At 33.2% G+C, this 16,352-nt stretch overlaps 2 protein-coding genes across 3 annotated transcripts; one reads left to right on the top strand and one right to left on the bottom strand.

Moving 5' to 3' along the window:
- The first annotated feature begins 2,516 nt into the window (after positions 1-2,516).
- LOC129872886 (vesicle transport protein GOT1-like) lies at positions 2,517-5,712 on the top strand. Of its 2 annotated transcripts, none has more exons than XM_055947833.1 (7): positions 2,517-2,602; positions 3,069-3,136; positions 3,505-3,596; positions 3,720-3,800; positions 3,952-4,049; positions 4,127-4,208; positions 5,391-5,712. In XM_055947833.1, exons 2-7 carry the CDS (start codon positions 3,106-3,108, stop codon positions 5,427-5,429), a joined length of 423 nt encoding a protein of 140 aa, XP_055803808.1. In that variant the 5' UTR covers positions 2,517-2,602; positions 3,069-3,105; the 3' UTR covers positions 5,430-5,712. The 2 variants fall into 2 exon arrangements, with proteins under 2 accessions (XP_055803808.1, XP_055803809.1); XM_055947834.1 differs by lacking the exon at positions 2,517-2,602 and adding an exon at positions 2,629-2,873.
- Positions 5,713-5,761: 49 nt separating this feature from the next.
- Positions 5,762-10,392, bottom strand: LOC129872885 (probable ribose-5-phosphate isomerase 4, chloroplastic). Its single transcript, XM_055947832.1, has 9 exons — positions 10,054-10,392; positions 9,731-9,858; positions 8,726-8,795; positions 8,229-8,333; positions 7,948-8,043; positions 7,798-7,854; positions 6,600-6,717; positions 6,446-6,512; positions 5,762-6,164 (listed from the first exon to the last, which is right to left on the bottom strand). The coding sequence occupies exons 1-9, from the start codon at positions 10,231-10,233 to the stop codon at positions 6,086-6,088; spliced, it is 900 nt and encodes a 299-aa protein (XP_055803807.1). The 5' UTR covers positions 10,234-10,392; the 3' UTR covers positions 5,762-6,085.
- Between the last annotated feature and the right edge of the window lie 5,960 nt (positions 10,393-16,352).

Below are 16,352 nucleotides of genomic sequence, written 5' to 3' on the forward strand. Positions count from 1 at the left end.
AAATCTTACTTCAATTTCTAACTCGGAATATAATACACAAATTGAGATCCAACCCCGATTCGATCCAGGATTCAGGAGTTGGGTCTCAAATCATCTTGAATTTAGGAAAAAAAATTAATGACGGAAGGTTGTATCTCATTGAATTATTTATTGGACATTGCCTTTATTGAAAGACTCTATAATAGATAAAATTATCATTTACTATTTTTCTACAATAGACTAAATTGTCATTTACTATTTTCTTTAAATAATTGTTATTTAATTATAATGCAAATATGTAGTATTTTGAAATTAATTGAAGTTATAACTATTAAATATTTACTCCTTAAGGATATAAAAGTCATTCAATATTTAATGAATATTTTGATCGACTAATATTATTAAACATGTAGAAATTTCCTACCCATAGTTTGTTTGAAATAGATTTAATGTTAAGCTCCTATATTAATAGGATAATATGTATTCTACAATAAACTTAGTTCTAATAGAAATATATTTTGTTTAGTCCTAATAGAAAATTACATTTATACCCATTAGTAATTTTTTAGATGGAGGAAATTTTAACTTAAAATGCCAAATAAGTAAATCAACTTTTAGTGGCTAATTTGATCAATCAACATTTATATTCGTGTTTTTATAATAACTAGTGTCTATGAACGTGCTTTGCACATTACTCCCTATCAATTGTCATACAAAAAAGAACTCTGATGACTAATTCGGAGTCTCATCCCGACACTCGGGACTCGACCCCGATATCCGATCTCGATATCCGACACCTGAATCGAGACTCTACTTCCAAACCAAGACATGACCCTGACTCCTGGCCCATTTTTCGATCCAGCCCTTTTTTCAAGATTCGACTCGAGACCCGACTTCTGACTTAAGATCCGATCTTGATATTCGACTCTGAATTCGACTCAAAATTTGACACTGACATCCGACCTCAACACCTGAAATTGATTTGGGACTGCATTTCCGACACCAAATCCCGACGTAGGACCCGATCCGAATCTTGAATCGAGATTCGACTTCTAACTTGAGATTCGACCCTACATCCGACTTTCGAACTGGGATCTGACCCTATCCGACCCGAACATCCGACACGAGATCGACCCTGATTTCTGACTCCTGATCTGTCCCGACTTCTGAATCGAGATCTGACTCTGACACCAGACCTTAGATTTGACTTGCGAACTGGAATCAGACCTCGAATCTGACATAGGACCGATCTCGACTTCCGACACAAGACCCGACTCTAATTTTTAATTTGAAACCCGACCACAAGATCTGACTTTTGAACCGGTATCTGATCCCTATACTCGACCCTGACGATCGATTAAGAAACCACTCCGATACTTGACCTAGGACCCGACCTCCACTCTTGATCTGAAACCTGACTCCGACACCCGACACGAAACTCCACCCTGACACCTAACTCGGGACCCAACGCCGACACTCCAGAGTCTTACCTTGATTTCTAACTAGAGATCCAACACTCAAATTGAGATCCGACCCGAAATTCAGGAGTTGGGTATCAAATCATCTTGAATTTAGGAAAAAAAAATTGATGACAGGAGGTTGTATCTCATTGAATTGTTGATCGAACGTTTTGTCCTTTATTGAATGACTTTATAATAGATAAAATTATTATTTACTATTTTTCTACAATAGATAAAATTGTCATTTACTATTTTTTTAAATAATTATTATTTACTTATTATGTAAATATGTAGGACTTTGAAATTAATTAAAGTTATTACTATTAAATATTTACTCATTAAGGATATAAAAGTCGTTCAATATTTAATGAATATGTTGGTCAACCAATATTATAAAACGTGTAGAAATTTTTTACTCATAGTTTACTTGAAATATATTTAATTTTAAGCTCCTAATATTAATAGGATAATATGTATCATGTAATAATCTTAGTTCTAATTGAAATGTGTTTTGTTTAACCTAGTAAAAGATTATATTTATACCCATTAGTAATTTTTTTAGAGGAAGGAAATTTTACTTTAAGGGACAAATAAGTAAATCAATTTTTAGTGGATATTTTGGTCAACCAACCCTATTATTCATATTTTTATAATAATATATATATAGATAATAATATTTGAAGTACGGTTAAAGTAACAAATTTGGAAATGTAAACAATTAACTAAATAAAATGACTACTCAAATTTGAAATAATCCTCATAAGGTTTTCCTCCAATCATTCTTTATGTGACACTATTTGGTACAACATAATTTTTTATATGAAAAAAAATAAAAAAAATTATGATTTAAAATTAATCTTAATATTTGTATGAATATAAATTATTTCATTAAAGATAATAAATAATAATTGAAAATAAAATAAGTCACGGGTTCAAGCCTTGGAAACAGCCTCTGACAGAAATGCAAGATAGACCTTGTGGTCGGATTCTTTCCCGAACTCTGTGCATAGCAAAAGCTTTAGTGCACCGAATTGTATTTTTTATTATAAAAAAATGACATTGATAACTCGAGGACTAGTACACTTTCTTTTCATTTTATTTTACTTCAAAGTTCAACGTGATTATCTATTCGAAAAGGCACCTCCAGAGGCTCCATTTCTCAGGTTTGTTCGGTAAAAAATTGTTTGGATTCATATAGTTGATGAGCACTCCCAAGTGTATTTTGTCTAATTCAATGTAAATTAACTTGTATTTTACATAAATTTCGATCAAATCGAGTTGAAACCCTATGCAACAGCTTCCTTGTTAAGAAATGGTTGTTATCTCGTGTGTTGGAGAATATCCACGATATCAATTGGATTTCGTTGTCCTGATGGCTTCAGACTTGTGGATTTCGCTTGATATAAAAATTCATATACTGGTTCAATGAATTAGGTATGTAATTTAACAAGTATATTGAGTCGAATTAAAACTGCTGTGTACTAGAGGAAGGAGTTGTGGAGATTTTGTTTGATTGAACATTTCTATCTGTTTTGAAACCCTAAGTAACTTGTTTGATTTTGAGTTTTGCGTTGTGTTGTAGTGTGAGCTCATTTGTTCGATTGTATTTATGATGGATTTCTGTTGTAGGTTTCAATTGTGTTTGGCTTGAATTGAAGGTGCCAAAATGCTTTCCTTCGAAATGAATGATCGCAAAAGTAAGTCGATTGGACCTATGTTCTTATTGTTTAACTGTGATCAACTGCTTTGGGAATGTTGTAACATCTAGTTTGCAAAAGTAAATCGATTGCAAATTCATGTTGTAACAGCTAGTTTGACCTAATTGTCATAAACTGTTCTAGAAATTGCATCTTAGGCTTGTAGCTTAGTGTTCCAATCAATTGGAGCAAAACAATCTCCTATTGTTTGGGGTAAAGAAGTCTGCATTCTTTCATTGTTTTACCAATATGATGTCTCTCCTCAGTTAAGACCTTAGCTATTGAGATGGCAAACTTGAAAAAAGAAGCATGTTGTACCGCTATTTGAAACGTTATGTCTGCTAACTTTGGGCTGCTTGTTGTAACAGAGATAGGGCTAGGATTGACAGGATTTGGAGTGTTTTTCTCGTTCTTGGGGATCATATTGTTCTTTGACAAGGGACTAATTGCCATGGGCAATGTAAGTACAGAGTCTTGCCATTATCATCACATCTCATAAGTTTCTCTGACCTGTCATTTACCACTTTCATCTGTTTTCTGGCTCCTGCCTGCCATTTGACATTGTGTTATTTTACTGAATCAGATCCTCTTCTTCTCAGGAGTGACACTGACCATTGGTCTCAAGTCATCACTGCAGTTCTTCAGTAAACGTAGTAATTACAAGGTTTAGTTGCTTTGGGCCTTTTTTTTCTTCCCATTCACCTCAACAATTCCTCTTGCTCTCTCTAGAACTGTTGGTTTAGTTTATATCTTTTCTATTTCTGTTATTTATTATGTGTGTCTTTCTTTTTCTTTTTTCTTTTTTTTTTGCCCAGGGAACAATATCATTTGGTGTTGGCTTTTTCTTGGTTATTATTGGTTGGCCTATACTGGGTATGATTCTTGAGGCATATGGATTTGTGGTTCTTTTCAGGTAAATTAGCTACAAGGTTCATGACTGCCTAATAATCTTTTAGCTGTAATTGAGTGCTGATTTATAATTTTTCACAGTGGTTTCTGGCCAACATTGGCAGTTTTTCTGCAAAAGATACCTATTCTAGGTTGGATCTTCCAGCAGCCCTATATCAGATCGGTATGTTTGGTTGTATCATTCATACTTTTTTCTTGCATTTCTTTCAGTTTGGGGGAATCATTTAGTTTTTAAGAAAGCAATTTCTTACTTCAATTGTGTGTAGTCCTTTAACATATTAGATTGATTGGAGAATGATATGCTTCTGGTAGAAGGAACCAATGGCTGCTATATGGTGTAGGAGATCATCCTTAGATTTTACAGAGAAAAATCTGGAAGTAGACAAGTAGTCTTAAGTGCCCCATATTATGACTAGGCTATACAATAATCACAAGGATCATAGAAGGAATAGAATGAAACTGCCAATTTTTTCACCCCATCAGTAGAAATTGCTTTAAGATATGTTGTTGCTTCTGCCACTGAATGTCCAAAGAATTGGCTCCTCCCTCTCTTTTGCAATATTTGTTTCTCTTTTATTGTTCTTTTCTTTTTTATCATCTTTATCACAAACCACCATATGATTATTCTAATGGCATTCCCTAAACATTTACAGAATATGACCAGTCTCTTTGTATTTTGCCTGAATGAAAATGGGAAGCCATACTATAGGGCTCTCTCTTCATTGATTATACTATCAAGTCATGGTATTGTGTTTAAATGCATGTATTCTATGTATCACTCTATTGCTACCCTGATAAATTAACCAAAAAATTCCGTTTGGTTGGTAGATATGTGATGTTAATGTGATTGAGTCTGGACATGCCTTACTCTAGGAAGGGATCATAGAGAATTATCGAGTATCGAGATGCCTAATCATGAAGTAATTGTCCGACATTCTGGTCCTCATGCATATGCCTGTAGATGTTGAGATACTGCATTAAAGTCTGTCCCACAGAAGGGAAAATCCTTCTGTGGTGCAATTTTTCGCATTTCAGTTTCTACCGGCACCCCTATTGCCATAGTTAGTAACCTTCCTGCCTCACTGTAATATATTATATATCCACAAAGTAGTTCAGCAGAAGATCAATTTTTCAGTTTATAAAATCAAATGATTGTTTTTCTCATACAAACCAACAAGTATCTCTTCAGTAGCATTAGATATTAAACGTAAAGAAAGAAAGCATTTTTCTTATATAGTTCTTCTGTTGCACGAACATATTATTTACTCAATCGAACTTAACATTATGCATTCTAGTGGTTACTGTTTTGTTTCTTTGGTCTGAGATTATTTTTCTCTCTCTGCAGTTCTTTGACCGCTACCGTGGAAAACGTGTCCCTGTATAGTAGTATCATTTTCAAAGATACAAAGCAAGCGAGATTGATTAGCCCACTTATACGAATTTGTAAAGCACTGTGTTGTAAGATTTTTATATCTAGAAGAGTGATGATAGTAATAGTTTGTTCCTAGTTGGTTGTATCGGCCTTTCTGTGCCTAATACAGCTCTTTCTTTGGCCTTTCTGTTCTACTAGTGATCAGTCCAAAAAAACAAATATCAAATCATGTACCTAGTTACCACTATAATTCTTTTGTTTTCATTACTCATTAGTGATTTTTCTTCACCAATTACGTCCAGAAATTGCCAATTAGATTACAGAAATCACAATCTGGATAAAAGTGGAGAGGAAAAAAACTTGATGTCCAGCTCTTTAACCAATAGGATGAAGCAAGTTTCTATCTCTATTTACATTCTTGCCTGTTACCAGCAAGAAGGGGGAATAGAAAATTCTCCACACTTTTCTTCTCTTCCGACTTTTGAAGACAAATTGTAAAAACATACTAGTTTCACAAAGCATCCCCAATAAAAAGAACGTAAAATACAACTCAAAGATCTCAGCCTTCTCCCGGATTTTAAAAGTTACAGAACACTTGAAATAGAAAACAGTGGAGAGTGAGATAAAGACTCAAAGATTACAGCATCACAATGCTAAGCTTTTCTCCTTTATAGGTTGCTTGATTCCATCTGAACTGTGTTATCAACAATCTGCAGCCCATTTTCTGAGGCAACGATTGCTGTGCACCTGAAATTAATCCAGTGAAAGTAGAAGCAAATTTTAAGGGAAAGCTGAAAGGTGGCAGAAGAGGAAAGAAAATTCAGGTAGGAAAATTATTTTCTTCTCAGGACATTAAGTTAGATACTACTAAGACTTCGTGCTTCTGCATCACTGCCAATCATTTATAATAACTAAAAGCACAGAGACCTTAAATCCAATATCCATCCAACATTTCATGTGTCAAGCATAACGATAGCAAAAACATGAAATAGATGAGATCACTAGACTTAAGTGGTTGTAGAACTAACGGTTTCCTGAAGATAACACCATGTTCCACAACACCATCAATTTGATCAAGGATTTTAGCCACTTCAACTGCCATATGAACAATGGGCGGTAAACAGTTAGCATCAAACAAGTTCAAAAAGAGTGGCAAAGAATAATTCAGAGATGGAGATATACCAAGGCTTTCCATTGGAGATGTAAATATGACATCAAGGATGTTGTGCCCTTCTTTAGTGACTAAAGGGAAATCACCTCCAAGTGGACCTGCATATCCTATAGCTGGCCTCCTCCAAACCTGCATAAATTATTAATGAGTATTGACATTATTATAATGCCACATTATCTGATTCCAGATTAATAAGGCACATACACCAAAACCAAAGGGAAAACATACATTCTACAAAATATCAAGTGCAGTGTTCAACGATGAACGAAGATTAATCTATAATGTGCAGTTTGAAAGTGGGACTTTTGCATAAAAAGTCAATAACTTTCCTTAACTAGAAAGAGAAGTTTAATAGTGGGCTTTTTACATCAAAAGTCAAGAACTTACCTTTCAAAGAAACAGACATTACTTTGCACTGGACTGAAAATCGACATTTAATTTTAAGCTGAGTAAACCAGAAACAAGATATAATGAGAGTGGCACATACCTGGCGATGGCATACTTGTGGCTAATGGATATGTAAACAGGATAGAAGGTTACCAAGGAGATGCAGAACATCACTAACATTTCAGTAATTAATTAAGCTAAAAAAGACAAGTCTATAGCATATAGGCTTCCATAACTTCTTTCTTATAACATTTTATAATTTCCAGAGGAAGCAATCAGCTGAGGTATATTATGCATGAGAAGCAGAGTGATTGAGACCTAACTGCGCTTCTTGGATTTTCATAAATATTGCTAATAAGCATAACAAATGCTTCAGTATAACAACACGCCTCAATAATACGAAAGGAAGGGAATAAAACAGAAAGACAAGCAGAAAATACAAATATGAGAGACTGATAGATATATTAGTTTATAGGTGCTCGAAATGTTGATGAAAATAGAGTCTACAATCTAAAAAAGACAATATCTCAAAGAAGACTGCAAATTTAGCTCGTGGCACTGGCAAAGAGGCCCAGTAATCCCATTCGCGGAGGTAAAAAAGAGAAGGGAAAGAGGAAGAAAAAGTATCATTTCCTTTGGCCCATAGAAACTAAGTGGGGCAAATGTGATCTAATTACGTAATATCCAGAAGACTATCATTAAGGAAGAATATTACTTTGCCCGTGAAATGTATCCTATCTAGGTCTTTTGCAAACATCGGGGGTTGGCAAGGAGAGAGAACAATTTTATGCCTGAAAAGGGTAATACATGATTTGACTTTACCTCTGCATCCCCTAAGAAAAGGTCGTCTATTTCTTCAGCTATTTCAAGCCAGTTAACCTGAGAAGTGAATAAGCTAAATGAGGATAGTTCTCGCCTTTTGAGCAACACTTGTTCATCACCATTCAGTAGAATATTTGGTACAGAACTTACAGATTTGATTAGTACTGGAATTGAACCTTCTACACTGCCCTTGAATTGCTTTTCCTTTATAATAAATATCAGTTGATCAGCTGCTTCCAAAATAGTCTGCATCCGTATTAGCCAATGCAACCTCATAAGAAGTCAGTGGTTAATACGGAAGACAACAAAAGATAAAGGAACTTCAATCTGAAACACTAAAAGAAGCAATAATATGTTACAAATCAAGATAAGAAATACAAAAGAGAGACAAATAGTGTTGAATCATAACAACCACATGAAATATGACAGACCTTCTCTTTAATTATAGAATCATCTCCCTGCAGTTTTCGACGACCAACTATTGCAGCAAGTGTTTCTTCTTCCATAATGTCAGCTTCATCAAATGCTAGATCAATCTATGTAAGAAACATAGACAGCACGAGACATTTCAGCTTCAATGATATGATTCAATAAATGACAAAATAGAGCAAAGTCCCAGGTTATTAGGCTTTAAAGTTTCACTACTTAAATCATAGTAACAATGAAAGATCATTTTACCATGACTTTACTTAAAAAGGTCTTTCTCTCTTGCCTGCCAAGGTAATTCAATTTATACCCTCCTCACTGAAGATCTCTATCTGCTAAGTTCATTAATAATTGCATTATGGGAATGAGACTAAACCAAATAGCTACATTGGCTTTGACTGCAATCTGAATGCATATGCAGGTCCAAGATGTGACTAGATGCTCAAATTTGTAAACAGGTCCTAATGCAATGTTCTAAGGAAGAATCTTATTAGTGGTGCACCTTATAACTATCATGATACTGTCCCAAGGGGATTCCTGCCTTTGCTGCTTCACTTGCACTGCTAACACATCTGCATTAGAGTGTTCCTGATTACTCCTAATGGAAAAACAAACAAACTCAATAACAAGGCTTCCATCCTAAAAGCAGGAAACTTATAGGTAAAAGCTGTATAAAGATCTAATGGAGAAACTAACAAGTACAAATTATGGAAAATAAATAAGAAGGGCAAAATAGTCGATCAAATACATTCTAACATTCAACCAATAGCTGGGACTAAACTCTAGCTGAGTTTGGATGATGAAAATGCTCTCTGAAAATGCACTCCTTGATGAAATCATTTTCATTTTCTGATGTTTGGTTCTCTTAAATTGCTTAAAATGCTTTTTCTGAAGAAACAAGGGTGTTTTTAGGCTCAAATGGAGTGGAATGTCTACAAGGGATTAGTATAGCAAACCATACCTTTTTTGCTGACGGGGTTAAAGTGGATTGACTGGGAGCTAGTTTCCTTGACAAATATCAAATATAGAACTCTATTATTTACTTCAACCAATATTTAGACATCATTGTCACATTAATACTCAAAAATATCAACACTACATTACCATCATATGTCCAATCCTCCACTTTGTACTGTTTCATATGTCAACTATATATCTAACGAACACTTGAAATGATCCCGAAATTGATATTCCAAGATAAAAACATTTCTCAACACACGCCCTAAAAGGCAAGTTGAAAGGGACTCAGGATGAGTACACCAATATGACATGGAGTATGCCTATTCAACACACAAGTTAATCTGCACTATGAACTACAACAAACAATAAACACGGAGCCAATACAAGCCAAAATTAGATTATGCGATCGTATCATATTTCCCTTTCTGAACACAATAAATGATATACTATATACAATTCGAATACAACAATCGAAACAAAACAATAGTATTTTTTTTAATGTATAACCAGGATCAAGACATTGAGGCAATCGGAGATTTGAACTTACGTAGGAATGGCAGTGACATCTTTTATATTACCAGCTCGTAGTTTCTGACCTAGATACTGTATAGCCAATGCAGAAGAATGACCTGAACCCAATCCAACTACCATACCACTCTTCACGTATGAATCCACCTACAATACAAAGAAACAGATTAACACCCAAACAGAAACCAAAAGCTTTAAAGTTGTGGTCTTTCAGCAAAATACTAAAAAGGGCAAACAAGAAAGTCTCTTGATTTAACACCCAAACAGAAATTAAACCAAAAACCTTTAAAGTTGTGATCTTTTAGCAAAATCCTGAAAAGGGTAAACAAGAAAGAGTCTTACTGTGTGTTTGGCGGCCAGGAAGAGATCATCAGATTCAGAGAGAGTAGAAAGAGTGACAAAACGATGGAGGGACTTTCTTGATGAGGTGAAATAAGCTTGCTTTTGAGTAGAAGAAAGAAATGGTGATGCTGAAGAAGGCAAAGCCATAGCCATAGCCATAGCCATAGCCATGTTCCTCATTTCTGTATCACCTTAATCCCATCACTATCATCAGCTCCTATTAATCCCCAGTTTCTATCTGTTTTGAAAGAGATAAGATGGCGCCACGGCCACCCATACAATTTTGCTTTCTTTTTCTTTTTACTCCCTCCTCCCTTCCACTATTTTCCCTATCAATTCTCTATAATTTTTTGAGTTTCTCTAAATAATAAAAGTAACATATTTGAAACCACTATGATCAAAGAAGAACATTTTTTTTACTTCCCAAACAATAATGTTATCACGCAAATAAAGTACTTAATTTAATAAAAAATTAATAGGTACTACTATTTAATATGTATTCAATTTTTAAACTTCGCTTATGCATTTGTCTCGAGTTCAAATAAAGATGGTTAATGTTGTAAACAATTTTATGAATGTCTATTATAACATTTTCATGTTTATAAAAGGTATTGTTATTTAGATGGAAAAAACACACAAAAACTAATGAATACAAAGTTTCTCTCTCTTTTTTCTCTACTATTTCTCCTCTTTTTTGATTTTCTCTTGTGATACTAATTCGATTTTAATAATTAGTTTTTATTTTATAATACGTTATCAGCACGAGACTCTACCGTCTCAAAGTTTGAAGGCTAAAATTGAAGGCTAAGGTATTATAATTTTCATTCTATTTATTATGGCTAATCTGACTAAACTTGAGTTCGTTGCCCTTCAAAACTCGGGCAAGAATTATCTTTTATGGGTACTAGATGCTGAAATTCATTTGGGTGCAATGGGTCTCGGAGACACCATTAAATTTGAAAATAAAACATCAAAACAAGACTGTACTAAAGCAATTGGTGTCTTCGAGACCCATTGCATCCAAATATTAAACATGATCATTAAATCCTTTGGATGTATGACCATTTTCAAGTGGTCATATCTTTCTTTCAAGTTATTCCACAGAATGAGTGGATCATTTGATTGGTGATGGTTCTGTTAATATGGAAGAATTTAATGATCATGTTTAATATTTGTTAATGATAATATTATTAATGTTTGTTGTTTTTGTACTGTTGAGAAATAAATTATATAAATATTTGTTATTGTCCACATATATTAAAATTTACATATATATATTAAATAAATGTTTGTTCATGTATTACAACAAACTTGCCTTTTAGTAATAGACATAAAATAATGCTAAAGATAACAATCTACAAATTTCCACTAATAATAATAGATTTTTTTTTATAATGAATTTTTTTTATGATAATGGAAATATTTTTTTATGATAATGGAAATTTCTTTATAATAATGGAATAATTATTATTTTTTTTATAATGAATTTTTTTTTGGATAAAATTTATCCCCTCAACTTTATTAAAATCTTTTGATAAGATTTGTCCACTCATTTTATTTATCTCTTTATTGATAAATTTTGTCTTCCATCCACTTTATTTATCATTTTTTAATAAGATTTACTTCCCTCACTTTTTTTTATACATGATTTAGCAAAGTGTGGTATTGATTTGTTACTACTAATTTGTCTATTATTTGATTTACTTGATTCTCTTTATTACAATAAAAGGGAGTAATAATTTTATATATACTATTGTGATGAAAAATTAATCAAGACTTTAAGTTTGTTATGATGACTTTAAAAAAAATTATATCCACACAAATAATTATCATCATTTTTATATATTATTATATTATATAGCTTTTACTTTGAAATAAATTATATAAATAAAGTATTAATAAAGATTTATTTCATTCTTTTTGAAGATATGGATAATTTTTAAAGCAATTATGAAGACATTTGCTTGATTGATTCTGGTACAACGCATACGATATTCAAAAATGAGAAATATTTTTCTCATTTAAATATGGGCAATATAAATGTCACTACGATTTCTGGTAGTGCTAATCTGATTGAGAACTTCGAAAAAGTCATTATAATTTTGCTCAGGAAAACTAAACTCATAATAAATAATGCTATGTTTTCTCCTCAGTCTCGAAGAAATTTATTGAGTTTTAAAGATATCCGTGAAAATGGTTATCATATCAAGACAATTGATGAAATGAATCTTGAATATCTGGATATAATCAAAAATATCTCAGGACAGACATGTGTTATAGAAAAGTTCTTAGCCTTATCTTATAGATTGTATTGGACAAAGATTAGTGCAATTGAGGCACGTGCTATAGTAAATCAGAAGTTTACTAATTTCAATATTTTTGTACTTTGGCACAATCGTTTGGGACATGCTGGATCTATAATGATGAGACGAATTATAGAAAATTCAAATGGGCACCCATTAAAGAACCTAAAGATTCTTTTAAATAGTGAATTTTCTTGTACTGCTTCTTATCAAGGCAAGTTAATTGTGAGACCATCACCAACAAAAGATTGAGTCTCCTGCGTTCTTGGAACGTAAACATAGGGATATTTGTGGACCTATTCATCCACCTAGTGGGTCATTTAGATACTTTATGGTCCTAATAGATGTTTCTTCTAGATGGTCTTATGTATGCCTATTATTATCTCGTAACTTGACATTTATAAAATTGTTGGCACAAATTATACGATTATGGGCACATTTTCCTGATAATCAGATTAGAACAATTTGCCTTGATAAAGCTGCAGAGTTTTTATCCTAAGCATTTAATGATTATTGCTTATCTATTGGGATAAGAGTAGAACATCTTGTAGCTCATGTTCACACTCAAAATGGTCTTACTGAGTCATTAATTAAACGGTTGCAGTTGATAACAAGACCATTGCTTATGAAAACAAGGTTGCCCATTTCTGTGTGGGGTCATGCAATTTTGCATGCTGCAACACTTATTTGTCTCAGGCCGACTAACTATCATAAGTTTTCTCCATTGCAATTGGTTTTAGGTCAAGAACTTAATATATTCCATTTAAGAATTTTTGATTGTGTTGTATATGTGCATGTAACACCATCACATCGCACTAAAATGGGGCCCCAAAGAAGGCTAGGAATATATGTTGGGTTTGAATAGCCCTCCATTATTCGCTACCTTGAACCATTAAATAGAGATATGTTTACTGCTCGATTTGCAGATTATCGGTTTGATGAGACACTTTTCTCAAAATTAGGGGGAGAAAATAGTGAAAGCAAAAGAGAAATTTTGTGGAAAAATTCATCATTGTCTTATCTTGATCCACATACTTCTATTTGTGAGAAAGAAGTGCAAAAGATTATTCACTTGTAGAAAATTGTAAATCAAATGCCAGACGCATTTACAGATTTGAAAAGGATTACTAAATCACATATTTCTGTAGAGAATGCCCCAATTCGGATTGATGTTCCTGTAGGACTATCTACTAGTGTCACAGTTAATAAGTCAAATGCACGTTTGAAGCGTGGTAGACCATTAGGTTCTAAGTAGGGTTGTTCACAGTTTTGGTTAAAACTAAAACCAAACCGAAAATTTAACCAAACCGAATAAAAAAATCGATATTCAGTTTGGTTTGGTTTGATTTTAAATTTGAATAACCGATAATATTTGGTTTGGTTATGGTTATAGAAAAAAATAACCGAATAAATAACCGAACCAAACCGATAATTATATACTTAAAATTTATAATTATTTATATGTATAATATTAGTTTTTCATAAATAATTAAAGATATTTTATACCTTTTAATTATTAATTTAATATTAATATACTTATTTTTAAGGCCCAACAATTCAAACCCAACTCTCAGGCCCAATTATAAATTCTAATAAACACTAAACAGCGGTCCAAGTCCAACAATCCAAGCCCATTAGCCCAACTCTCAAGCCCAATTTAAAATCCTAAATTTCTAATAAGCACTTGAGCAGCAACATAAAGTAAAAGTTAAAACTTTAAAACCCTAGTATGTGTTTTCCTTTTACATTTTTGTTCCTTTCACGTTGGTTTCTCACAAAGTCACAAACTCATAATCATAGACTAACAGTGAAGGCTCAAGAGCAACCTCAACTCCTCAACCCCAAGTATTAGGTTGTCAAATTTTGAGAAGGTTTGTAAGGAGTTTTTCAAATTTTAAATTGATTTTAAGTTGTTTTCTTTTTTTTTTCGAATGTTTAAGTTGTTTCCTTTTCTGTTTTGAACCTCTGTGGGTCGTGAGGAAAAAAAGAGCTTCATAAGAATTTGAAGAATATAGAGAGAGAATATTTGAATTATCTCGGCTAGTCATAAACCGAATAACCGAATCAAACCGAACCAAACCGACAATAACCAAACCCGTGGTTATTATTTTACTTGGTTTGGTTATGGTTTTAGATATTTAATAACCGATTAAATTGGTTTGGTTATGGTTTTAATCAATAACCGATCCAAACCGAACCATGAACACCCCTAGTTCTAAGGATCAAAATCCTAGAAAAAGAAAAAGAAAAAATCAAGATGACACTATGAAATAATCTCTTATAGAAATTCAAAATGTGAATAATTCTAATACCCTTGAAGGGATCAATGAACTTGAGACTCAAAGAAATAAGGAACTATCCATAAATTCAATTGATATTGAAGGTAATCTGAATCGATCAGAAATAATAGTCGATTATATTTTTGCATACAATGTTGCGACAAGAATCATGCAAGATAGTGAGGATGTTAAACCTCAATCTGTTGTAGAATGTCGACAAATAAATGATTGACCAAAATGGAAAAAAACAATTCAATCAGAATTGAATTCACTTGTCAAGCGTGAAATTTTTGGACCTATAGTTCAAACACCTGATGGTGTTAAACCTGTTGGTTATAAATGGGTCATTGTACGAAAAAAAGAGAAAAATAAAATACAAAAGTACAAAGCACGTCTTGTTGCACAAGAATTTTCACAAAGGCCTGGTGTAGATTATGACGAGACATACTCACCAGCTATGGATTCAATAACATTGTGTTATCTCATTAGTTTCACGATCCACGAGAGACTTGATATGCATCTGATGAATGTGGTTTTAACCTATCTTTATGGATCACTTGATAATGAGATATACATAAAAATTCCCAAAGGATTTAAGATGCCAAAAGCATATAGTTCAAAGTCTCAAAAAATGTATTCAATTAGATTGCAAAGATCATTGTATGGCTTGAAGCAATCTGGACGCATGTGGTATAACTGTCTTAGTGAGTATTTATCTAACAAAGGTTATATAAATGATGCGATTTGCCCATATATTTTTATTAAGAAAACAACATTGGAGTTTGTTATACTTGTTGTTTATGTTGATGGCATAAATCTCATTGGAACTCCAATAGAGCTTCAAAAGGCAATTGCTTATTTAAATAATGAATTTGAGATGAAAGATCTTGGAAAGACAAAATTATGTCTTGGTTTGCAAATTGAGAATTTGACAAATAGTATTTTTGACAATCAATCTGCCTACACAGAAAAAGTGTTGAAAAGATTTTATATGAATGAAGCACGTCCATTAAGCACTCCGATGATTGTTCGATCACTTGTTACGAATAAAGATCCATTCCAACCTCAAGAAAAGAATGAGGATATTCTTGGTCCTGAAGTACCATATCTTAGTGCAATTGGTGCACTAATGTATCTTGCTAACACTACAACGCCCGATATATCTTTTTCGGTTAATTTATTAGCAAGATATAGTTCCACTCCTACTAGGAGGCATTGGAACGGAATCAAACACATATTGTTGTATCTGAAAGGTACTACCGAAATGGGCTTATTTTATCCTTATAATTGCAGTCCCAATCTTGTTGGTTATGTTGATGCAGGGTATTTATCTGACCCTCAGAAAGTTCGATCTCAAACATGCTACGTGTTCATATGTGGGGGTGCTGCCATATCTTGGAGATCTACAAAGTAGTTTATCGTGGCCACTTCATCAAATCATACTGAGATAATAGATATTCATGAAACAAGCCGAGAATGTGTGTAGTTGAGGTCCATGACCCATCTCATTCGAGAAAAATGTGATTTGAAATGTGACAAAGCAGCCACAATTATATATGAAGATAATGCAGCATGCATAGCACAACTAAAGGGAGGATTCATAAAAGGAGATAGAACGAAGCACATTTCGCCAAAACTTTTCTACACATATGAGCTCCAGAAAAATGGTGATATCAACGTGCAACAGATTCGTTCAAGTGAAAATGTGGTTGATTTA

This window comes from Solanum dulcamara, chromosome 11 (assembly GCF_947179165.1).
Source record: "Solanum dulcamara chromosome 11, daSolDulc1.2, whole genome shotgun sequence".
Lineage (NCBI taxonomy): Eukaryota > Viridiplantae > Streptophyta > Magnoliopsida > Solanales > Solanaceae > Solanum > Solanum dulcamara.

What these genes read in the sequence shown, in the direction of transcription:
- LOC129872886 (XM_055947833.1), top strand. Translation starts at nt 3,106, where the DNA reads ATGCTTTCCTTCGAAATGAATGATCGCAAAA. An exon ending in GTAAACGTAGTAATTACAAG is followed by an intron (nt 3,801 to 3,951) that starts GTTTAGTTGCTT and finishes TTTTTTGCCCAG; the next exon opens with GGAACAATATCATTTGGTGT. An exon ending in GGATTTGTGGTTCTTTTCAG is followed by an intron (nt 4,050 to 4,126) that starts GTAAATTAGCTA and finishes AATTTTTCACAG; the next exon opens with TGGTTTCTGGCCAACATTGG.
- LOC129872885 (XM_055947832.1), bottom strand. Translation starts at nt 10,233, where the DNA reads ATGAGGAACATGGCTATGGCTATGGCTATGGCTATGGCTTTGCCTTCT. An exon ending in TCCTGGCCGCCAAACACACA is followed by an intron (nt 9,859 to 10,053) that starts GTAAGACTCTTT and finishes TTTGTATTGTAG; the next exon opens with GTGGATTCATACGTGAAGAG. An exon ending in ATTCTATAATTAAAGAGAAG is followed by an intron (nt 8,044 to 8,228) that starts GTCTGTCATATT and finishes ATACGGATGCAG; the next exon opens with ACTATTTTGGAAGCAGCTGA.